The sequence below is a fragment of the Cricetulus griseus genome, chromosome 3 (genome assembly GCF_003668045.3).
Source record: "Cricetulus griseus strain 17A/GY chromosome 3, alternate assembly CriGri-PICRH-1.0, whole genome shotgun sequence".
Lineage (NCBI taxonomy): Eukaryota > Metazoa > Chordata > Mammalia > Rodentia > Cricetidae > Cricetulus > Cricetulus griseus.
Window position 1 is genome coordinate 159,279,606 of NC_048596.1, and position 19,531 is coordinate 159,299,136.

General features: G+C 47.9%; 3 protein-coding genes across 4 annotated transcripts; 1 reads left to right on the plus strand and 2 right to left on the minus strand.

Moving 5' to 3' along the window:
• Positions 1-284: 284 nt before the first annotated feature.
• Positions 285-1,588, minus strand: Wdr83os (WD repeat domain 83 opposite strand). Its single transcript, XM_027406280.2, has 4 exons — positions 1,386-1,588; positions 1,168-1,273; positions 735-832; positions 285-662 (listed from the first exon to the last, which is right to left on the minus strand). The coding sequence occupies exons 1-4, from the start codon at positions 1,433-1,435 to the stop codon at positions 596-598; spliced, it is 321 nt and encodes a 106-aa protein (XP_027262081.1). The 5' UTR covers positions 1,436-1,588; the 3' UTR covers positions 285-595.
• A 102-nt stretch (positions 1,589-1,690) lies between these two features.
• Wdr83 (WD repeat domain 83) lies at positions 1,691-12,345 on the plus strand. The gene is made up of 9 exons (XM_027406279.2): positions 1,691-1,933; positions 2,013-2,133; positions 2,217-2,322; positions 2,565-2,613; positions 2,697-2,823; positions 9,782-9,849; positions 9,945-10,053; positions 10,143-10,257; positions 12,045-12,345. Exons 1-9 carry the CDS (start codon positions 1,831-1,833, stop codon positions 12,192-12,194), a joined length of 948 nt encoding a protein of 315 aa, XP_027262080.1. The 5' UTR covers positions 1,691-1,830; the 3' UTR covers positions 12,195-12,345.
• On the minus strand, positions 12,236-16,630 carry Dhps (deoxyhypusine synthase). 2 transcript variants are annotated; one of them, XM_035442528.1, is made up of 9 exons: positions 16,330-16,630; positions 15,766-15,930; positions 15,191-15,312; positions 15,013-15,109; positions 14,843-14,929; positions 14,263-14,368; positions 14,083-14,186; positions 12,538-12,663; positions 12,236-12,418 (listed from the first exon to the last, which is right to left on the minus strand). In XM_035442528.1, exons 1-9 carry the CDS (start codon positions 16,534-16,536, stop codon positions 12,368-12,370), a joined length of 1,065 nt encoding a protein of 354 aa, XP_035298419.1. In that variant the 5' UTR covers positions 16,537-16,630; the 3' UTR covers positions 12,236-12,367. The 2 variants fall into 2 exon arrangements, with proteins under 2 accessions (XP_035298419.1, XP_027262079.1); XM_027406278.2 differs by having other exon boundaries at positions 12,236-12,463; positions 16,330-16,628.
• Positions 16,631-19,531: the final 2,901 nt, after the last annotated feature.

A 19,531-nucleotide genomic window follows, 5' to 3' on the forward strand; every position in this document is an offset into this window, starting at 1 on the left:
GTTAAATAAATAAGTAAATAAATAAATAAAAAGAAAGAAAGAAAACCAAAGCCAAAGTTAGTTAGGTCCGAAGGGCCAACAGTCACCCAAGTGTGGAAATAACTGTCTTGCCCCTGATGCCTAACTTAAACATGAGGCTTGTGAAATACTAACTCGTTAAAAAAAAAAAAAAAAAAAGCCTGAGGTGGGAGGGAACCTGGAGGGGAGGGGAGTGGGAGGGAGTTACAACAGGCTGGTCTTTCCTGGGCAGAGCAGCACCCATGAACAAAAGAGAATACAAGCCATACAGAGTGGAAAATTTTATATCAACTGATTTCAACAAGAAAACTAGTGAATACTTAGGAACATGAACAGTGTTTCCCATAACAGTGACCAGGGGAGGGAAGATAAAGGGGAAGTCTGTGGTTTTACCCCTTTGTCAAAACAGAAGCAGGACCCCAAAAGAAAGGGCCAACTTCCCTCCATTCAACTGGGAGACCAGAGACAACACTCAGGCAAGTTTAAGGACAGCAGCTAAGGGCAGGTTGGAGGCAGCCAAAGGCTAGACCAGAGAGAAGGTGGGTAGGAGTCCTGGATCCAAGCCCTCTAGGTGACATCACCAAGGGGGCGTCATGGGCTGAGGGTTCTGCAGATAGGACATCACCACGGCAGAGATTGAGAGCCTGAGACAAAAAAGAGGTGTCAGTTCTAGATAGTAGGCATGGGACCCCACCCCCTGTACTCAGGATCCTCACATGAAACTACTCATCATCTGCTTCGTGTCCTCCGAGCTCCGGGAGTTGGCAAAGCTGATAAAGGAACAGTAGACAGCAACCCAAGCACACCACTTCAGCTGAAGAAAGGTGGGTGGGAAGATGGAATCAGTGAGAAGGATGCTATAAAAAAGTCCTCATGTCTGTGTACCCTTTATCTCCGACCCCATCATATTCCCACATGCCAAGGACCCTGCCCTTCAAAGTCACTCCCCACCCTCAGACCGCTGTTATGTACTCATCAACTGCAACCCCAACTTCCCCTACGCTGGAGGCGTCACCATGGCCCCGCTCCCGCTGACCTCAGCCCCCACCACCTCCAGCTCCGCCAGAAGCCCGCCTCTGTCTGAACCCGCCCCCGGGCTTCATTCTCAGGAGGAGCCAGAGAAGCGCAGACAGATTCAACCCCGCCCACCTTAAGCATGAGGCCACACATGCTGAAGATCATGCCTAGCAGATTCATGTAGTCTGGCGTCGGGTCGTCCAAAGCTGGGTTGCACTCGCTCGGCGGAGGCTTATACCTGCGACATGTTCAAGGGTCAGGAGCGATCAAGCCCCACCAGGGCTGACAACTTGGCCTGGGCCCACGGCCACAACCAGAAACGCCTTGCCATGATTTGCTGGACTGCTCACCTCAGCACTTTGTTGGGTCTCCGTGGGTCGGACATATTGTTGGTGGACATAGCGAACTGAAGACCACACCGTACCTTTCACTGCTAGAACACCAGCTTCCGGCGTGAGAATGAAGGGTGGCTTTTAGAGTAACACCAGTAGCCTAGCGCTTCTGTTCCCAGTGGCGGTGACCAGGACTGCTCTCAGCCGGAGAATGGAGAAGAAGAAACAGCCCAGAATAGCTCCTGGAAAGTAGGCAATATAGAAAAAACTGAAAGGAGCCTTCAGTATTCCCAACACTGTCATTAACGCGATGAAAATTTGAACACGGAAGTGTGAAGCAGGAAATACATCCTGGGGGACAATAATAATGTTACACCACAGCAAGGGTTTTGAACGCCTGGAAGCCAAGGCAGTCTCAGTTCAGACTGCAGCAATGCGGGTAGTGGACTAATGCATTGGAAGTATGGCTTTTCCTGAGCCAAAGCCACGGGCCCCGGAGCTGCCGCAGAAACGGCTGAAGACGCTGGACTGCGGCCAGGGCGCAGTGAGAGCGGTGCGATTTAATGGTAAGCGTCCTCGTCTTCATCCTGGACCTTCCGCCTCCTGAGGCTGGAGGTCCCGTAACCCACTCCTGCTGTTCCCCAGTGGATGGCAACTACTGCCTGACCTGCGGCAGCGATAAAACCCTAAAGCTGTGGAACCCGCTGCGTGGGACGCTGCTGCGGACGTACAGTGGCCACGGCTACGAAGTGCTGGATGCAGCCGGGTGAGCACGAGGCCAGGCTGGCGTAAGGAACGCAGAGGCTAGGATCAGGAGTTGATATTAACCTTCCCTTTCCTGCCCGCCAGCTCTTTTGACAACAGCCATCTCTGCTCTGGTGGTGGGGACAAGACGGTGGTGCTGTGGGATGTGGCAACTGGACAGGTCGTGCGCAAATTTCGGGGCCACGCTGGAGTGAGTACAAGCCAGAAGACCCCATTAACGTGTGCGTTATGGAGATCCATATTAGCGTGTAGGTGGTACGAGGAAAGTCCTTCCATTAGTCTTCCCTGTGTGCCCAACTCCTATACCCCGGCAGTTTCCCCCAAGAATCTTTTCACCTCCCCTACCAGTCCTCTAACTTGAACCACGAATCTGTCCTTTATCCCAATCTTCCAAAAACCCCCTCCTCTAAAGTAGTAATTCTTGTTCCTCAGAAGGTGAACACCGTTCAATTTAACGAAGAGGCCACAGTCATCCTGTCTGGTGAGTCTAGGGGTCTGGACAGCTAGAAACTGGTTGCTGCCCAGAGAGCCAAACCTGACCTCACCTTCATGTTGGCCTTACAGGTTCTATCGATTCCAGCATCCGATGCTGGGACTGCCGTTCTCGGAAGCCTGAGCCAGTGCAGACGCTAGATGAAGCCAGAGATGGCATATCCAGTGTAAAGGTGTCAGACCATGAGATCCTGGCAGGGTGAGTAGGTCCAGATGCTTATTCCTACCCTGGTGCCACTGGAGACCATAGTGGCCATGGCTTGTTTTTCTGAGACAGGGTCTTGTGTAACCCAGGGTGGACTTTAATTCCTAACCCTCTTGTCTTTATCTCTCAAGTGCTGAGATTGTAAGAGTGAACCATGACATGCATGGTGGCACATCCTTGTAATCCCAGCACTCGGGAGGCTGAGGCATTTGGATCTCTAAGTTTGAGGACAGCCTAGTTTACATAGTTGAGTTCCAGGATGGCCAAGGCTATGTAGAGAAATCCTGTCTTTAAAACAAAGGGGGCGGATGGCAGAGAGATGGCTCCAGGGTTAAGATCACTGACTGCTCTCCCAGGAGACCCAGGCTCAATTCCCAGCACCCACATGGCAGTTCATAACTGTCTGTTACTCCAGTTCCAAGTGACCTAACACCCATGACAAAACATGAATGTGTTGTGCCCAAGTCACGGAGATCCCCAAAGAGACCACCAATCTTGGGTTACTAGTGGACAATTTTTATTGTCATCTTGTTCCCTATGTAAGGGAGTTTTCTTTTGACTTAGCATCTCTACCAGGGAAAAGGGGCAACATATTTTTTGTGCTGCTTCCTGCTGACTTTGAGGTGTCATAGTCAGGGGCCTAAGCAGGCTGAAATGCTAGTCAAAAGCAAAGAGGGCTTTTGGTGGTGAACACCTTTAATCCCAGCACTCGGGAGGCAGAGGCAGGCGGATCAATGTGAGTTCAAGGCCAGCCTGGTCTCCAGAGCGAGTGCCAGGATAGGCTCCAAAGCTACACAGACCCTGTTTGGGGTGGGGTGGGGGGGCAAAGAGGGAATTTAGGCAATGGGGTATTTATCAGAAGCATCTGGTTGGCAGACTCTGTTGAAGAGACAAGGAGTGTTCACATCGGCTGGACCCATTCATATCCATAGCCAAGTCCAAAGCTCAAAGTCTTTAGGAGCAGGCTGTAGTCAGCAACTGATGCTCGGATGCATCTGCCAGAAATGGAAACCTGTTTGAGACATGTTTAAACTGGAAACAGAAGTTAAGACTTATGTACTTAATCAGACTCTTAGGTTTATAGTTTTAGTGATCAGGAAGGTCAGGAGTCCCGAGACCAGAGGAGAAAATCCCATCCTCAGGAACAGACATGTGGGATAACAAAAGTTGTACTTATCTGGAGTCTTTTTGACCTGTGAGAAGTGGCTCCCAGATTTATGACTTTTGATCTCTGAAGCCTATATGAATGGACATAAAAGTTTTAGACATATTAGCATTACCAATCTGTACTGAAATAGAAAAAGCAGATATTGGGTATCTGTAAAACAGCAGGAACAGACTTACACCTTTGAGTCCTAGTAAAATCTACAGATTTGGGTAGAAGCATATACATTTTTCTTCTGTCAGGTTTGGATTGGACAGAGGTGTCTTTGGCCTGATGAAAAGCCCTTTAAGTTTATATTTAAATGACAACCAAAATAAATCTAAAAACCTTGAGCTTGTGACTGACCAGTAGGTAGTCACTGTTTTATCAGCTTATTGGAATTTTATTAAATGTTAAGCTCTGAATTTTTGTATTATAGAAGGAGAAAATAATTTAAAACCATTTTTATGTCTTTAAATTATTTATCTAAATCATTTTTTAGACCCTTAACATTTATGTGTACTTGTATCTTCAGACCCCCTTATAAGGAGCCATATCAAGGCTTGATTTTTATATATAAAATGAGTTACCAAGCTGGGTATAGCCTTGTGGAAGGATCTAGCTGCTGCCTGATGTTGCCAAGCTGACAACCATTAATATTTTCAAAGATCTGAGAAGAATAAATACTGTACAGTTAAAAAATGACAGGGACCAGTCCATATACAGTTAGCCATACCCAAGTCTCTATAGTGTTGGAGTATCAGAAGAACAGCATCAATCTTTACCAGGCCCATAAGGTGAGAGTTTTCTTTCTCTCTGTGGAAGAGGGACATAGAAGAGACTGACCTTATTTTGTCTAGGCAAAAGGGATACAACCAATTCTCCAATGTCCTGTCGCTTGCCTGGGCTAGGTCCTGGCAACAAGTGTGCATCAGGACATCCTGCCCCCTGGTCAGCATTGTGCAGATATCGAGGTGTCCTGTAATCTTCTTTGGAGACTTTGGATCACTGTCAGGATCTGGGATTCTGTGTCTGATATCACAAGTTTTTTTAGTCAGAATTTAAATGCCAATATTCTGCAGATCTCCAAAAGCATTAAGAGTGTTGTCTAGGTAAATCTGGATAGACAACTTTGTTTGTAGTTATTTGTTTTAACTTTTGAAAACATATACAGGGGACTGTGTAAGGTTTATACCTGTTACAAATTTTTTTTCTATATTTAATATGGCTATAATGACATTAGTACAGGATCGGTCTGGAGAACTGGATTTAAACTGAGAGGCTGTGGAGGGGTGTTTTACTTAGAGCCCTCCAGCCTGACTGTAGCTGGCTTTAACTTAGCAATCAGACAGGACATTTAAAGAGACAGAGTAACTAAAAACTATCAGGGACAAGAATGCAGATCCATTGTCGATGGAACAGCCAGGGCTTTTGCATGAGATGTGTGCCCTACCGGGCCCTGGAAAGGCACATTCCGTAAACAAGCCATGTGCAACAGAGCTAGTGAAAGAAGAAAACTGCCAGTGACAGAAATAAAAGGCAAAAAGGTAAATGAATTATGTCTGGCAGCAGTTTGTCAGCAGAAGCTGGCTAGATTGTCCCTTTGCCCAGGCTGAGGGAAGGGGGTAACTCATAGCAAAAATAAAGTACCTGGCTGGAGAGATGGCTCAGAGGTTAAGAGCACTGGCTGTTCTAGAGGTCCTGAGTTCAATTCCCAGCAACCACATGATGGCTCACAACCATCTGCAATGATGAGATCTGGTGCCCTCTTCTGGTCTTCAGGCAAACATACAGACAGAACACTATACATAATGAATAAATAAATGTTTCTAAAAAATATTAAAAAAAAAAAATACCCTTTATGCCTTTAAAACCATTATCACCTGGGTGACTTAAATTATAAAGTTTACATAATTTTTTTAGAACAGAAAACCCTAATTAACAGAGTAGATTTTATTGTTCCTTAAAAGGGGAGAAGGCACAAGTCAGAAACAAGAGTCTCTTGCTCTACCTACTGAGGTACATTCCCAGCCCCATATCTCTGTTAGTGACTGGCCATGCATGAAGGGTTGCTAAATGTACTTTTTTTTTTCCTGGTACAAGTTATGTGAAAAATTTAAGCAACCACACGTCTGATAGAGAACCTATATAAAACTTAACAGTGACATGAACAGATGATCCAAGTAGAAAATGGACAAAAGCCATGAACAGACATTTCATTGTCAAGGACATATAGATGGCAAAAGACTAGCACACAGAAGGGTGGTTAATATCATATTAAACATTAAAACCTGTACCTTGGCTGCTCTGCTCAAGTTGGCTGCTAGCCGCCCAAGGCTAGCAGGGGAGTACTGGCCCGCAGCCAGTAGCTGGGGTGATCCATCTCTCATGGGAGCTGCTGTGTGCAACCATCATAAATGACTAAAATCCATATATCTTTCCTTTTTTTGTGGAAGCAAAAGTATAATTTTCTTCCCAAACATAATGTATCTTTGACTTTTAAAGTTAAAGCTTCTTAAAGTATACAGACTGGGATAATTAGGAAGAAGGGGAGGAGAGCAGCACTGGTGAACACAGTGTGTCATTGGCTGCCAGTGTTCCTGAAAGGAAAAGAAAAAATTTTCCAACATTTTCAGCCATAATCCCAGATTCTCTGTTTTATGTCCTTCCAATGAGTCAGGCAGAGATCTAGAGAGGAGGAAGGTGTATGTCCCATGTTAGGTTGCATCCCAGTCAGGTCCATACTGTTGGTACCATCAAGACAAGACAGACAAACAAACACAGCACTTAGACAAAAGAAAGGGGCCCATCTCAAAGACTTGCAAGTTTTAGATTTACAGACAGCTCCCTAGTAGCTACTCAGATTCAGATGGTGGCTTAATTAGCCAGATTTCCACCCAAATTTAGATTCAGATGGTGGGATCCCCACCCAGGCTAGAAGACCAGAAGCTGGGACATCTCAGCTTCTGTAGGCCTGGCCTTACAGACACGTCTGCCAAGGCTCTGACCTGTTTCCTACAGATTGTCCGCTAGCAAACCGCAGCAAAAACATAAAATCACAAATCTGTCACAGAACTCAGGACACAACATACCAGGCCAGCACAACGGATAACAGAACTCACCAACCGAAGCAAGCAGAGGACCATGACAGATATAGAAACCTGCATAACCAGTCACCCAACCAGCTGGAGAGGAAACATAAGCCAAACCTCCTACAGCCAGAAACAGAAAGTAGAGCTTGCCTAGACAAAACAGAAATCTGACAAACACAGAACATTTACTTGTCAGGCTGGAGTTTAAACCCTTGGGGGTGGGGTGGGGGGTTCCTGGGGGATCTGGACAAGCCCACAAATGTTGTGCCCAAGTCAAGAGGATTCCCAAAGAGACCACCAGGGAGACAGACCCACCAAACTGTAAAAGCAAGGTTTATGGTTCATCCAACCATGACAGGGCTCTCGTCTAGCTGGCTAATGAAGCAACCACCAGAGGAAGCAAAGTCCCTTGTCTATTGCCAGAATTTAAAGGGAAGAAAATCACAAGATTGACATCAGTAGATGGGTTGGTTTCTGATTGGTTAACATTTGTGAACAATAAGGGGAATTTCTCAAAGTCATATTTTGGCATGAAATACCCGTGAGCCAATTATTTTCATTGGTCAGTGCTGAGAGGGGACATTCTGTGGTTTCTATGGCTTTGTCTTGTTACTTGCAGGTGGCCTGTTGTTCACAAATACCAATATATTTTAGAAGACTACAGGGGAGTTTTTGGTCTCCCCTGGAGTTTCTTTTGTGGCCAAACAGTTCCCAGGAACCAAGCATCTAGGAGGCTGGAGGGAGGGGGAATCTGGAGTTTCTTTGTGTCTTTGTGCTGAGTCAGAGGTCTACATGCCTTTTCTGTAGCCTGTCATGGCTGCTAAAAGGGGGGGGAGGGGCTGAGTGAGGGTCTGGTCCCTTCAGAATGCACATTAAAAAACCCCATCGTGCCAGGCAGTGGTAGCACACCCCTTTAATCCCAGCACTTGGGAAGCAGAGGCAGGCGGATCTCTGTGAGTTCAAGACCAGCCTGGTCTACAAAGCAAGTTCCAAGACAGCCAGGATTGTTACACAAAACAAAAAATACCCCCACAAACCCCATGCTGAACCCTAGCCTAGATCTGCTTTGTTTTTTGAGACGGGGACTCACTATATAAACCAGGCTGGCCTTGTGGCGGTGCTCCCAGCTCTGCCTCCTGAGTGCTGTACCTCAAAGCCTGGCCCAGCTCAGGTAACATTTCATTCTGTAAGTCAAAATAAGGATCCCAAAAAGCTGAGCATAGAGGTTAGTTTTGTTAACTATGGGAGATGGAGAGATGAGTAGTTAAAAGCATTGGCCTCTCTTCCAAAGAAACATAAGTTCAATTCCCAGCACCCATATGATGACTTACAATTGTTTGTAATTTCAGTTCCAGAGAATCTGATACCCTTTTCTAACCTGTGCAGGCACCAGGCATGCACATGGTACACAAACATACATGCAGGCAAAATACAGGGTTTCTCTGTGTAGCTTTGTAGACCAGGCAGGCTGGCCTTGAACTCAGAGATCCGCCTGCCTCCCAGCAAACATATAATTTTCTGAGAGTAGTGAAAGGCCATGTTTCTTTGAGGGAAAGATTGGAACGAAGTGGCTGTGCTTTGAAAGTTTCCTGGTGAGCTAAATGTGATAGGACACCTGTAACCCAGCAGGAGTTCAAGGACAGCCTCAGTCACATGGTGAAAGGAGATGAGCCAGGGCTCTATGAGATTCTGTCTCAAAAAAGGCAATGAAAGCTGCTGGGTGGGCCTGGGCACTAAGGATTGGAGATTCCAGGCAGAAAGCTTCATACATGTAAGAATAAGACTGGAAGTGGGAAAGGAATCACACCCTGAGAGCAGTTGCTTTGTTATCTGCAGTAGGCTGGTTTTAGAGTCTACCAAGGACAGCAAACTTTAGGCTGCTCCAGCCCTCTGTAAAATAGCTTTCATTGAGCCTGTACATCCTAATACATGGTCGTGGTTTGTGTGTTAAGGATGGAACTCAGGGCTTTGTGTATGCTAAGAGGCCAGCCTGGTCTACAGAGTGAGTTCTAGAACATCCAGGGCTACACAAAGAAACCTTGTCTTAAAAAAAACAGATAATACGCCGAGAGGTGGTGGTGTATGCTTTTAATCCCAGCACTTGGGAGGCAGAGGCAGGCAGATCTCTGTGAGTTTGAGACCAGCCTGGTCTACAAGAACTAGTTCCAGGACAGCCTCCAAAGCCACAGAGAAACTCTGTTGTCAAAAAACCCAAAAAGGGGGCTGGAGAGATGGCTCAGCGGTTAAGAGCACTGGCTGATCTTCCAGAGGTCCTGAGTTCAATTCCCAGCAACCACATGGTGGCTCACAACCATCCCTTATGAGATCTGGTGACCTCTTCTGGTGTGTAGATATACATGGAAGCAGAATGTTGAATACATAATAAATAAATAAATAAAATCTTTAAAAAAAAAAAAAGAAAAAAAAAAAACATAATAGTCTTATAAGAATAGTCCTGAGCTGCAGTTGGTCAAATGTGGATGTAGACAGAGACAGACAGGGTTGACTGCTGTGCCGATGCAGATCTAGAGAGCTCTGGGGGTTTGGAAAAGAGGGCACAGTCTTTGAATGGAACCAAATTGTCCCCTGGACCTAAGTCACAAAACAAGAGAGCATTTTTTTCCCTTGCTCACACTTTCATAGATAGCCAAAAATGCATGGGGACACAGGTTGCCCATGGAGTAAATAGTTGTAATGCTTCTACTTTTTCTTGCAGCTCTGTGGATGGTCGAGTGAGGCGCTATGACCTAAGGATGGGGCAGGTCTTCTCAGACTACGTGGGCAGTGAGTGTGGTCTCGGGTCCCAGCAGGACAATCAAGGCAGATGATGGGGCAGACAAGAGCATCCAGATTCACCTGCCTGCCATACTCTCTCCCAGGCCCCATCACCTGCACCTGCTTCAGCCAGGATGGTCAGTGCACTCTGATATCCAGCCTGGACTCTACTTTGCGGCTTCTAGATAAAGACACAGGGGAACTGCTGGGCGAGTAAGTCTCCTTGGTTGGCCTTTCCCCCTCACCCTACTTTTGAGGCTAGAAGGAACAAGCCCCTCAATTCCACCCACCTCTACTGCTAGGTATGTTGGCCATAAGAACCAGAAGTACAAGCTAGACTGCTGCCTGAGTGAGCGTGACACACATGTGGTCAGCTGCTCTGAGGATGGGAAAGTGTTCTTCTGGGACCTGGTAGAGGTAAGCCTTCCCCTTTCACTCCTTGCCAGGGCATCAGCTATATGTTTACCTCAGCTACTCTCAGGTCTGAAGAGAGCAGTAATGTTAGGTATTTGAGCTGGGACCTCTGGCATAGAGTGTAGAGGTGGGTCTCACTTTGTAGCCCCACACTGGGCTTGAATTTATCCTGCCTCAGCCTCCCAGGCTGGAGTTTGAAGGAAGGAGGTAAAAGAAGGTAGCAAATTCAATAAGAGAAACAGCATATGCTAAGGAACCTGGAGAAGGTGGTGGCTGTAGCTGGCTCCAGGTCAGACAGAGCTGTAAGTGCCAGGCTGAGCTACTAAAGCATGAGAAGAGCCAGTGCGGGGCACCAAGCCTGGGCTTGCATCACCCAAGAAAACCTGATCTGCATGTGGGCTTCATACGGCTTTAAACCTGATATGCCCCAAGTGGGAAATGGACCATTAGCTTAGTGAGATCAGGGTTCTAGGGCCTCCAAGAAGGAGATATCACTGTTGGGGTCCAGTCAGCAGAATTAAGCTCAGTAAGAAGACTGGGGAAACTATGGAACCCCAGAGACGAGCTCTTGCTTTGGGAACTAAGGTAACAAGAACAGTCTGTCAACTTCTAAAACTCCTGACTAAAATTAACCTTGAAGGGCACACAAAGGTACACAAAGTATGAGGTTAGGAACTATAGTATTGTAACTATGGGGTGTAAGGCAAATAACAATCACTGGGCCTGCCAAGTAGGCCTGCTAGTGCCCAGAATGTCAGAGAACAGTGAACTCAGAACAAGACAGGCCTGGAGCAAGAAGCAGAACAGGCACTTCTAGAGTCTGAAGGCAGTGCCAAGAGGGTCCCCTGTAGAACATGCATGTAATCCAGCAACTGGTGAGGCTATGAAAGACACTGAGTTCCAAGACAGCCTGTAATCCCAGCACTATATTGCAAATAAAGAAAGGTTTGCTGAGTCGAATGGTGGTGGGGTACGCCTTTAATCCCAGCACTTGGAAGGCAGAGGTAGATGGATCTCTGAGTTCAAGGACAGCCCAAGCTGTTACAGAGAAACCCTGTCTCAAAAAAAAAAAAAAAAAAAAAAAAAAGCAGCAGCATTTGCTGCAAGTATGAGGCCAGCCTGGGACTACAGAGCCCTTTGTGTTTTTGTTTTTTTAAAAGAGGGTAAGAGTGAGTGAGGCAGGCTGGAGAGATGGCTCGGAGGTTAAGAGCACTGACTGCTCTTCCAGAGGTCCTGAGTTCAGTACCCAGCAACCACATGGTGGCTCACAACCATCTGTTAAAAGATCTGGTGCCTTCTTCTGGTGTGTAGATATACATGGAAGCAGAATGTTGTATACATAATAAATAAATAAATAAAATCTTTATTTAAAAAAAAAAAAAGAGTGAGTGAGGTATAAGAGACTCCCAGGATACTTAAGCACCTGGAGGTAGAGCTCCAGAGGGCTGTAGTTTGGTCTGTATGTCTGTTGTATTTGAGAAGCCATTATAGGCCAGGGTGGAACAGTTTTAAGCACTTGCCTAGTTATGTACAAGCCTCAGGTCCCTAGTACCCCAAAAAAGGAACACCAAGACTAAGAAGAAACATTCAGGTGGAACCACAAGGAAGACTGTGCCGGGACCTTTCTATGCCCAAGGCTAGGAGTCTGGGCTGAGGATGTGGCTCAGTGGCAAGATTTGCCTAGCATTCTCAGCACCATCAAAAGAAGTCAGGGTAACTGAAGACTTCAGGCTGGATCTCAGGGAGATAGCCTGATCACTAGTAATTGCTCCCCACCATTCATTCCTTAGGGTGCCCTGGTACTGGCCCTGTCCGTGGGTTCTAGTGTGGTACAGTCATTGGCTTACCATCCCACGGAATCCTGCCTGCTGACAGCCATGGGTGTCAGCATCCAGTACTGGCGAGAAGAGACCTATGAGGCAGAGGGTGGAGCAGGCTGATGCTTAGGGATCTGACACCAAGCCAAAGGACCCACACCAACTCAGAAGACCCAACAAAGACAATTTATTCTAGAGATGCTGCTGACCAAGAAGTGGGTGGGCCCAGGGAGGGACTGAAGTGTAAAGGTAATAAATAAAGGTATGACAAGAACCCCCGGTCTTCTCCAATCTTCTTAGTCCTCATTCTTCTCAGCTGTGAAGGCGTCTGCCTTTTGGGCGAATGTCTTAGCCACCAGCAGGGGGAAGACCAGAGAAGCATCAGCATAGACCTGCAAGGAACCTGGGTGAACCATGGGACCCATGGCCACTGCCCATGGACTCACCCTAGGCAGCCAGTTTGTACCTTTACTGGCTGTGCATCCATCCGGATCTTGCCCCAAGAGACAGCCTCATCTGGCCTGGCTCCCGAGTCTGAACCATCAAACTCCTGGGCTGTGTTGATATAGACAGCATAGTCAGCCCCATTCCGCTGTGGGCAGAGTAGAGGCTGATCAGAAAACCACAGACAAATACCAGAACCCAGGAGAGGCTGGAGTATGACACAGAGGAAGGCCATGAGAGCTTCTAGGAAGGGCCCATCAGTGCCTGAAGTTACTGGGCAGGTGAGATGGTCCATATTTCCAACACAATCAACTCTGGGTACAAGCTGTCCCTCCAAAGCCAAAATGTACTACTTCTGAACACCTGTGTGACAAGTCAGTTAAACCACAGGCAAAGTAAGAACAGTATATAGGACTGGAGAGAGAAGAGAGCTCAGTGATTAAGAGGATTTCATGCTCTGACAGGAACTGAATTCAATTCCCACATGTCAGGTGGCTCACAACCATGTGTAACTCCAGCTCCAGATGATCCAATGCCCTCTTTTAGACTCTTGCGGGCACTTGTGCTTTACTTACAAGTGTACATAGGCACACGTGCATACACATAATTAAAAATAAATTATCTTCAAGCTATATGTCATTGTGGACATGATTTCCTTCTAGGTTCCTGCCCCAAAATGTATATGTAACTATCTGAAATTTTAAACATAAAACAACAGAACACCTATCCAATACACTGGTTGGTATTACCCAGCATTTTGATTAAGGGACATTCGAGCCAGCTATGCTAACACAGGCTTGTGATTCCAGCTACCAGGCAGAGGAAAGCAGGAGGATCCTTGATCCAAGGGAGTCAAGACCAGTCTGGTCAGCAAAGAAACTGGGCTGACCTCGAAAAATCACAGAGAATAGCCAAGCTGTAGTCAACACCCTGTGCTCAGCTATAGCTGCAACAAACCTTTTCTTCCCACAGCACCACTCAGACCCACCACTCTCACCCCACAGCCACCAGAGGGCCTCTGCAAGCTCCTGAGTCCTACCCTCAATGCCACAGGCCCAGCTAGCACTGCAGAGGTAAAGACCCCCAGGTCTTTACCACTCCTCGCCCAAACTGTTCCTCGGCTACTTCCGATGCCTCAGGGCCTTTGCACTTGCTGGGAATGCTCTTCCCCCCATACACAACCATAAGGCCTGTGAGAGGCATCTCTTGAACAATGTCTGCTCAAGGTCACATTTTCCAGAAGCCTTTTCCAACATTCCCTTTATTAAACAGACACTCCTTGCACATTATAGCATTCCAGACTGGCCCTGAACTATGTACAGGCCATCATCCTGCTTCGGTCTCCCAAATAGCTGGGACTATAGTCACCTTGCCTGACTGACATTACTTATGTCCTTAGAATTATTGCCACTTGACATGCATGTCACTTACTACTGTCTGACTGCCTCACCCCAAAGTAACTCCAAAGAGGACAGGGATTATGGCCCATCTGGTCCACTGCTGTAGTCCATGCCTAGCATGCCATATGTCTGCAAAAGAGACACCTGCCAAGGGCCACCCCACTCACCATGAGGTTAGCGTTGGCAATGTGGTGCTTGACCATACCTCCACCAAGGATGATCATCCCAGAGCGCTTGGCGAAAATAGCCTGCATGTTGATGAGTCGAAGGTCTGAGAGAGAGAGCTGTGTCTGCATCTGGCCTCATTGGGCCCTCCTCCCTCTTCTCCCAGGCCCTTAGCATCTCACCTTCAACGATGTCCAGAACTAAGCCTGGGTTTTTGTAGGAGTGGAAGAAGATCATGTCACCCAGTGAGCCATCTGTGAGCGCAGGGCTCAGCACAGGAATGTGGTTCTGGTGTGGACACACAACCAGTTAGCTACAGCTCAAACCCAGAAAAAATGCCAACCAGTGGCATCCCTCCCTCCTTCCCTCCTTCCCTCCCAACCCGACCAGGCTGCTTGACTTCTCTGGTGGACATGAGGCAGATGAGAGGAAAACTGTACATGCCTCTAAGAAGGTGTCTGCACTCTGAGCAGTGGTTCATTAGTTTCCACTCTTGGAACTCCACTGTCTCTGGAAGCATGGTACCCTGGGTCAGGCCCCAGTGAGTTCTTAAGCACTACACCTAAGTGGTCCCAATAGTGTGAGGGCATAGCTAGGATATCAGAACCCTTCATCCAACAGACAGATTACCTAGCCTCTGTTTGACACGCCTCATCTAAGTCTGGGAAGACTAAGAATAATTATAGAGACTCCCAGGTGGCTGCAAAGACAAAACAAGTCAGCACATGCCAAAGCCTAGGAATGTCATCCCTACCAACCCACCTTATGGGCCCAATAATACACAGATTCTGGGTTGTTGATCTCCTTGCCAAGCCGGGAGATCATCTTGGATGGTGTCCACTTGACACCCTACAAGAAGAGAACATCAGTATTAGCCCATATATGTCTTATGACTCTCCTATGTAGGTCTTCCTGAACCCTTCCAGCCCTACCTCTGTGTTCTGCTCCAGCACCATCTGGTCCAGAATGGGCATGAGCCAGTCTTCAAACTTGCAGTAATTATCATTTGGCACCAGCAGGTTCCCAATCCTGGGGATCGGAGGCACATGGGCATCAGTCATCACGACCCTCAGTCCAGCTTCCCTGCCCCCATCACTACTCAGGGCCCACCTGTTGATCCCATTCTCCCGGAGCTCCTTCCCACTGAGGCTGAACTCGCCAAGATATGTGGGTGCCAGGCACTTGATGAGGTCTTCTTCCACACCTCCAGCCGTGGTCACCAACACATCCACCTGTAGTCACAGGCAACAACACTGACCCTGACTGTAAGCAGCAGCACTCCTACCATCAGCCTGAGCTCATCCTGACCCCAAGTCTGTTCCTCTGCTTAGAGCAGACCCATAGCCAGAAAAAGTGGCACACTCCTGTGATCTCACCACTCAGCAGGCATAAGGACTGCCAGCATCCAAAAGCAAACATCCATCTCCTAACATCCTTTTTTTAAAAATTTTTTTAATATGTGCGGTGTTTTCCCTACATTCCTGGAAATGGCGCTGCAGACATTTGTGAGCCACCTCATGGGTGCTGGGAAGCAAACCCAGACCTTCTTCCACAAGAGCAGCAAGTTCAGCAGGTTCTTAACCTCTGAACCTCTTCAGACCCCTCTCCATTTCTCTGAAATGAGCAGTAACCTTATTATCCATTAGCCCAAGGAGGTTGAGGCCACAGACATAGTGTGGACTCACCATGTTGTGCTGCACAAGGTAGCGAATGGTCTCACGGATGCCTGAACTGATGAGGTTGGATGTGTAGCCCAAGAAAATGGTGCAGCCTGTGAGTGGGCGGCGGCTCTTCGTCAGGTCCTCATGATGGTCTTCACCTAGTGCCAGCGGCTCCAGCTTCTTCTCAATCTGCACGTGAGGGAGGGCACAGCAAAGTTGCACTGACTCCAAACCTCAGTCGAGGAACCCCAGGCGGCCTGGATTCCAGAGTTTGATTGTACTCAAGGATTCAGGACTACTTCAAAACCAAAGCACAGCCGCTGTGCAGATCCTAGCCCTGCCTTCCCCAGTCCAGGTCTGTCACTTAGGGATGTCACTAGGAACCACACAGTGTCTTCTTTTCAAGTCTCCTTACACTGGGAAAAGTGACTCCAAGGCTCTCCGGGCGTTAAGCTCCTCCTGTAATGCTCTTCTATTAACCCCTATCCCCCCATCCCAGAACACAAATTTACAGGACACTCAGGAGAGAACGCGGGCTGGCGGGGCGGCCCACCCTCTCGTCCCGCTCCTGGGCGGACCCGGCCTTACCATGGCGTTGACTTGCTGCACCGCGCGTCCAAAGTTGGTAGCCTGGAATCCGGTGGTGCCGAAGGCCTCCAGAAGGGCGTGATAATCCACGCCGCGGTTGAAGTCGTAACCCTGCACCTGGGCGCTCTCGGGCGGCAACGCCGAGCTGTGCTTGAGCACAGCGGCCAACGCCGCGGCGGGCGCCACCCCCTGCGGGGTCCCCTCCATGCGCCTGCGGCCGCTCACAACTCACAGCCGCTTCGCTGCCTCGGGACGCGCCGAACCTCTCGCTCAGCGTGGTCGGCCCGAGTCCAGGAAATGGGACTGGAGAGCCTGGGGGCGGGGCGGGGCGACCGGAAGCTATTTAGTCACGTGACTTTCGATCGCGCCTGCAGTCCTGGTAGCGGCCATTTTACGCCTGTGCTCCGTACACTGCCGTTATTCCCTGAAAACGGACTCAGTTTAAAGCGGATGAAAGTGCCTCCTTTGAAAGTTGTCTGTCCAAATATTCCTGCCCCGTATGAGTGAGGTGACTATTCCTAAGACAGAGCCCTCAGACAGGATTTAGGGCATCAGGCAGCCTCTTGTCAAAGGGAATAGCTACTCCTTTTGGTGCCTTCCCAAGTCCCCCTCCAGCCACACCCGTCACCTTCCACTGAACCACGGGTCCTTTGTGGGAGGGAGGCATGGCTATCATCTTTGTACCCCAAGAAGCGACAGGAGCACCTATTCTTCTGTAATTTGCGTAGTCTACACTAAATAGTGCTCTTTGCACCGGGCGGCAGAGGCAGGTGGATCTCTGTGAGTTCGAGACCAGCCTGGTCTACAAGAGCGAGTTCCAGGACAGCCTCCAAAGCCACAGAGAAACCCTGTTTCGGAGGGGAAAAAAAAAAAAATCTCAGTACTGGGCACTGAGCTCCAACAGTAAACAAGACCTCTGCCCTCCTGATGTCCCATAGTCTGAATGATGCAACAGAAAATTGTGGTTAAGCCAGGCTCAGGGCACACACCTGCCAGCCGTTAAGAGATAGAAACAAGAGAATCTCAAGTTCCAGATCAGCCTGAACAATAGAGTGAGACCATAACTCAACATAAGGGGATGGTGTGGTAAAAGAAATAGCTGTCAGTAAAGCCCTTGCTTTGCAAGAGTGTGAATTGGATGTATGTATTCAATTCCTAGAACACAAATTTAAAAAAAAAATGGCTGTGAGGGCAGTGCCAATATTTCCAGCTCTGGGGTAGCAGAGACAGGTAGATCCCTGGGGACTTGTAAGATGGCTCAGTAGCCAAAGGCACATGGTCTTCTGACCTCCACAAGCACACCATGCATGCACATGCTCATACATGCACAAAATAAAAGGTTTGGGGACCAGATGGATGTCTCCTAAAGAATGACATCTGAGGTTGTCCTCTGGCCTACACACACACACACACACACACACTCACACTCAAATATGAAGGTGGAAAGAGGAGTTGGTAACCCTAGCTGAAGGGAGAAGCGATTGGAGAAAAATCCCAAACACATGGCATTTTGGCAAAGGCCAGAAGACCTAGAAAATTCCTGTTTAATATAAAGATTTCAGAGACACTACTCCTACAAAGATGCATAGAGGGCCCCACTTCAGGTAACCTCTTACATATACTAGCACTGCCCAATGCCACATGTGGCTGGAGAGAATTGCACACCTCTAGGGTGGCATGCAGGAGGGAAAGTGGCTGAATTCCCAGGTGAGAGTCTGATGCCGGCCTGCACTCCCTCCTTTTATGAGGAACAGGTTCAATCTTGAGTGTTGATCGTAGGTAGCCAGAACTGCTCTGATTAAGATAGTAATAGCTATTATGCTCAGATAAACACTGAGTCACCAGTGATTTCATGCAGAGGAAAGAAGCGGTAAGAACACAGCAAGAAGTTGACCTCCTGGCTGGTGAGGTCACGACTCACTGGGTAAAAGTCATTGTCAGGACCTGGCTACCTGAGTTCAATCCCCAAGACCCATAGGGTATAAGGAGAGAACAGAGTCCAGAAAGTAGTCCTCTGATTTCCACATGCACCCCACCCCAACACAAACAAATACTTTTGTGACAGTCTCACCATATAACTCTGACTGGCCTGGAACTTACTATTTAGACCTAGCTGGCCTCAACTCACAGAGATCAGCCTGCTTCTGCCTCCTGAGTGCTGGGATAATGAATGCAATTTTAAAATACTTTTTTAAAAGCAGTTGATGAAACAACAGTCTCTAGAGAAACCAAAACCAGCACCTTGACCTCCAACCACTCAGCCAACAATTACTGTTGCTTATACAATTCAGTCTGTGGTATTTGTTGTAGCATCTCAAAGCTCATACACTTCGGAAAGGCAGGCAGAAAACAGTGTCAGAGTAATCCCTGAGGGATAAGGGGAAAAGATACTAAGAGGCTGGGTATGCTGGGAGTATCTAGAGTCCCAGCTACTCAAGAGGATGCGGCAGAGGGATGCCTTGGCCCTGGAGTGAAAGACCAGTCTAGATGATATTTAGCCAGCCCCTGTCTGAATGATAATCATGGTATTGATCATATAAATAACAAAGTAATTCCAAGAGTTGGGCTGGCGGCAGCACCCTGTGGACTGCAGAGGATATATCTACTGCAAGAGGCTGCACAGCAGCAGGTAGAGGGCAGGTTTTTTATTTTCTTGACAGGGTCCTTCTGTGGCCCAGGCTGCTAACTCCTGGCTCTCAGGAAACAATCTTCCCACCTCAGCCTCTAGAGTAGCTTGGAATACACACGGTGCCAGTCACCCCACCCCGATTGTTTTTGTTTTGTTTTGTTTTGAGATAGGGTCTTACTGTGTAGTCCAAGCCAGCCTCCAGAGTGACAGGGTCACAGGTGTGCACCACAGCATGCTCAAAACAGCCAGAGCAGGGCAGAGAAAAGCTGGCAAATGACACATAGAGGACTGTACTGGTTCAGGACAGTGAGTCAGGTTGGGGAGGAAGACAGGTGACATGAACAATAAGAGCAGGAAGCCGGGCGTTGGTGGCACACACCTTTAATCCCAGCACTTGGGAGGCAGAGGCAGGTGGATCTCTGAGTTCGAGGCCAGCTTGGTCTCCAGAGCGAGTGCCAAGATAGGCTCCAAAGCTACACAGAGAAACCCTGTCTTGAAAAAACAAAAAACAAACAAACAAACAAACAAACAAACAAACAAAAAAACCAATAAGAGCAGGAACCAGAGAACATC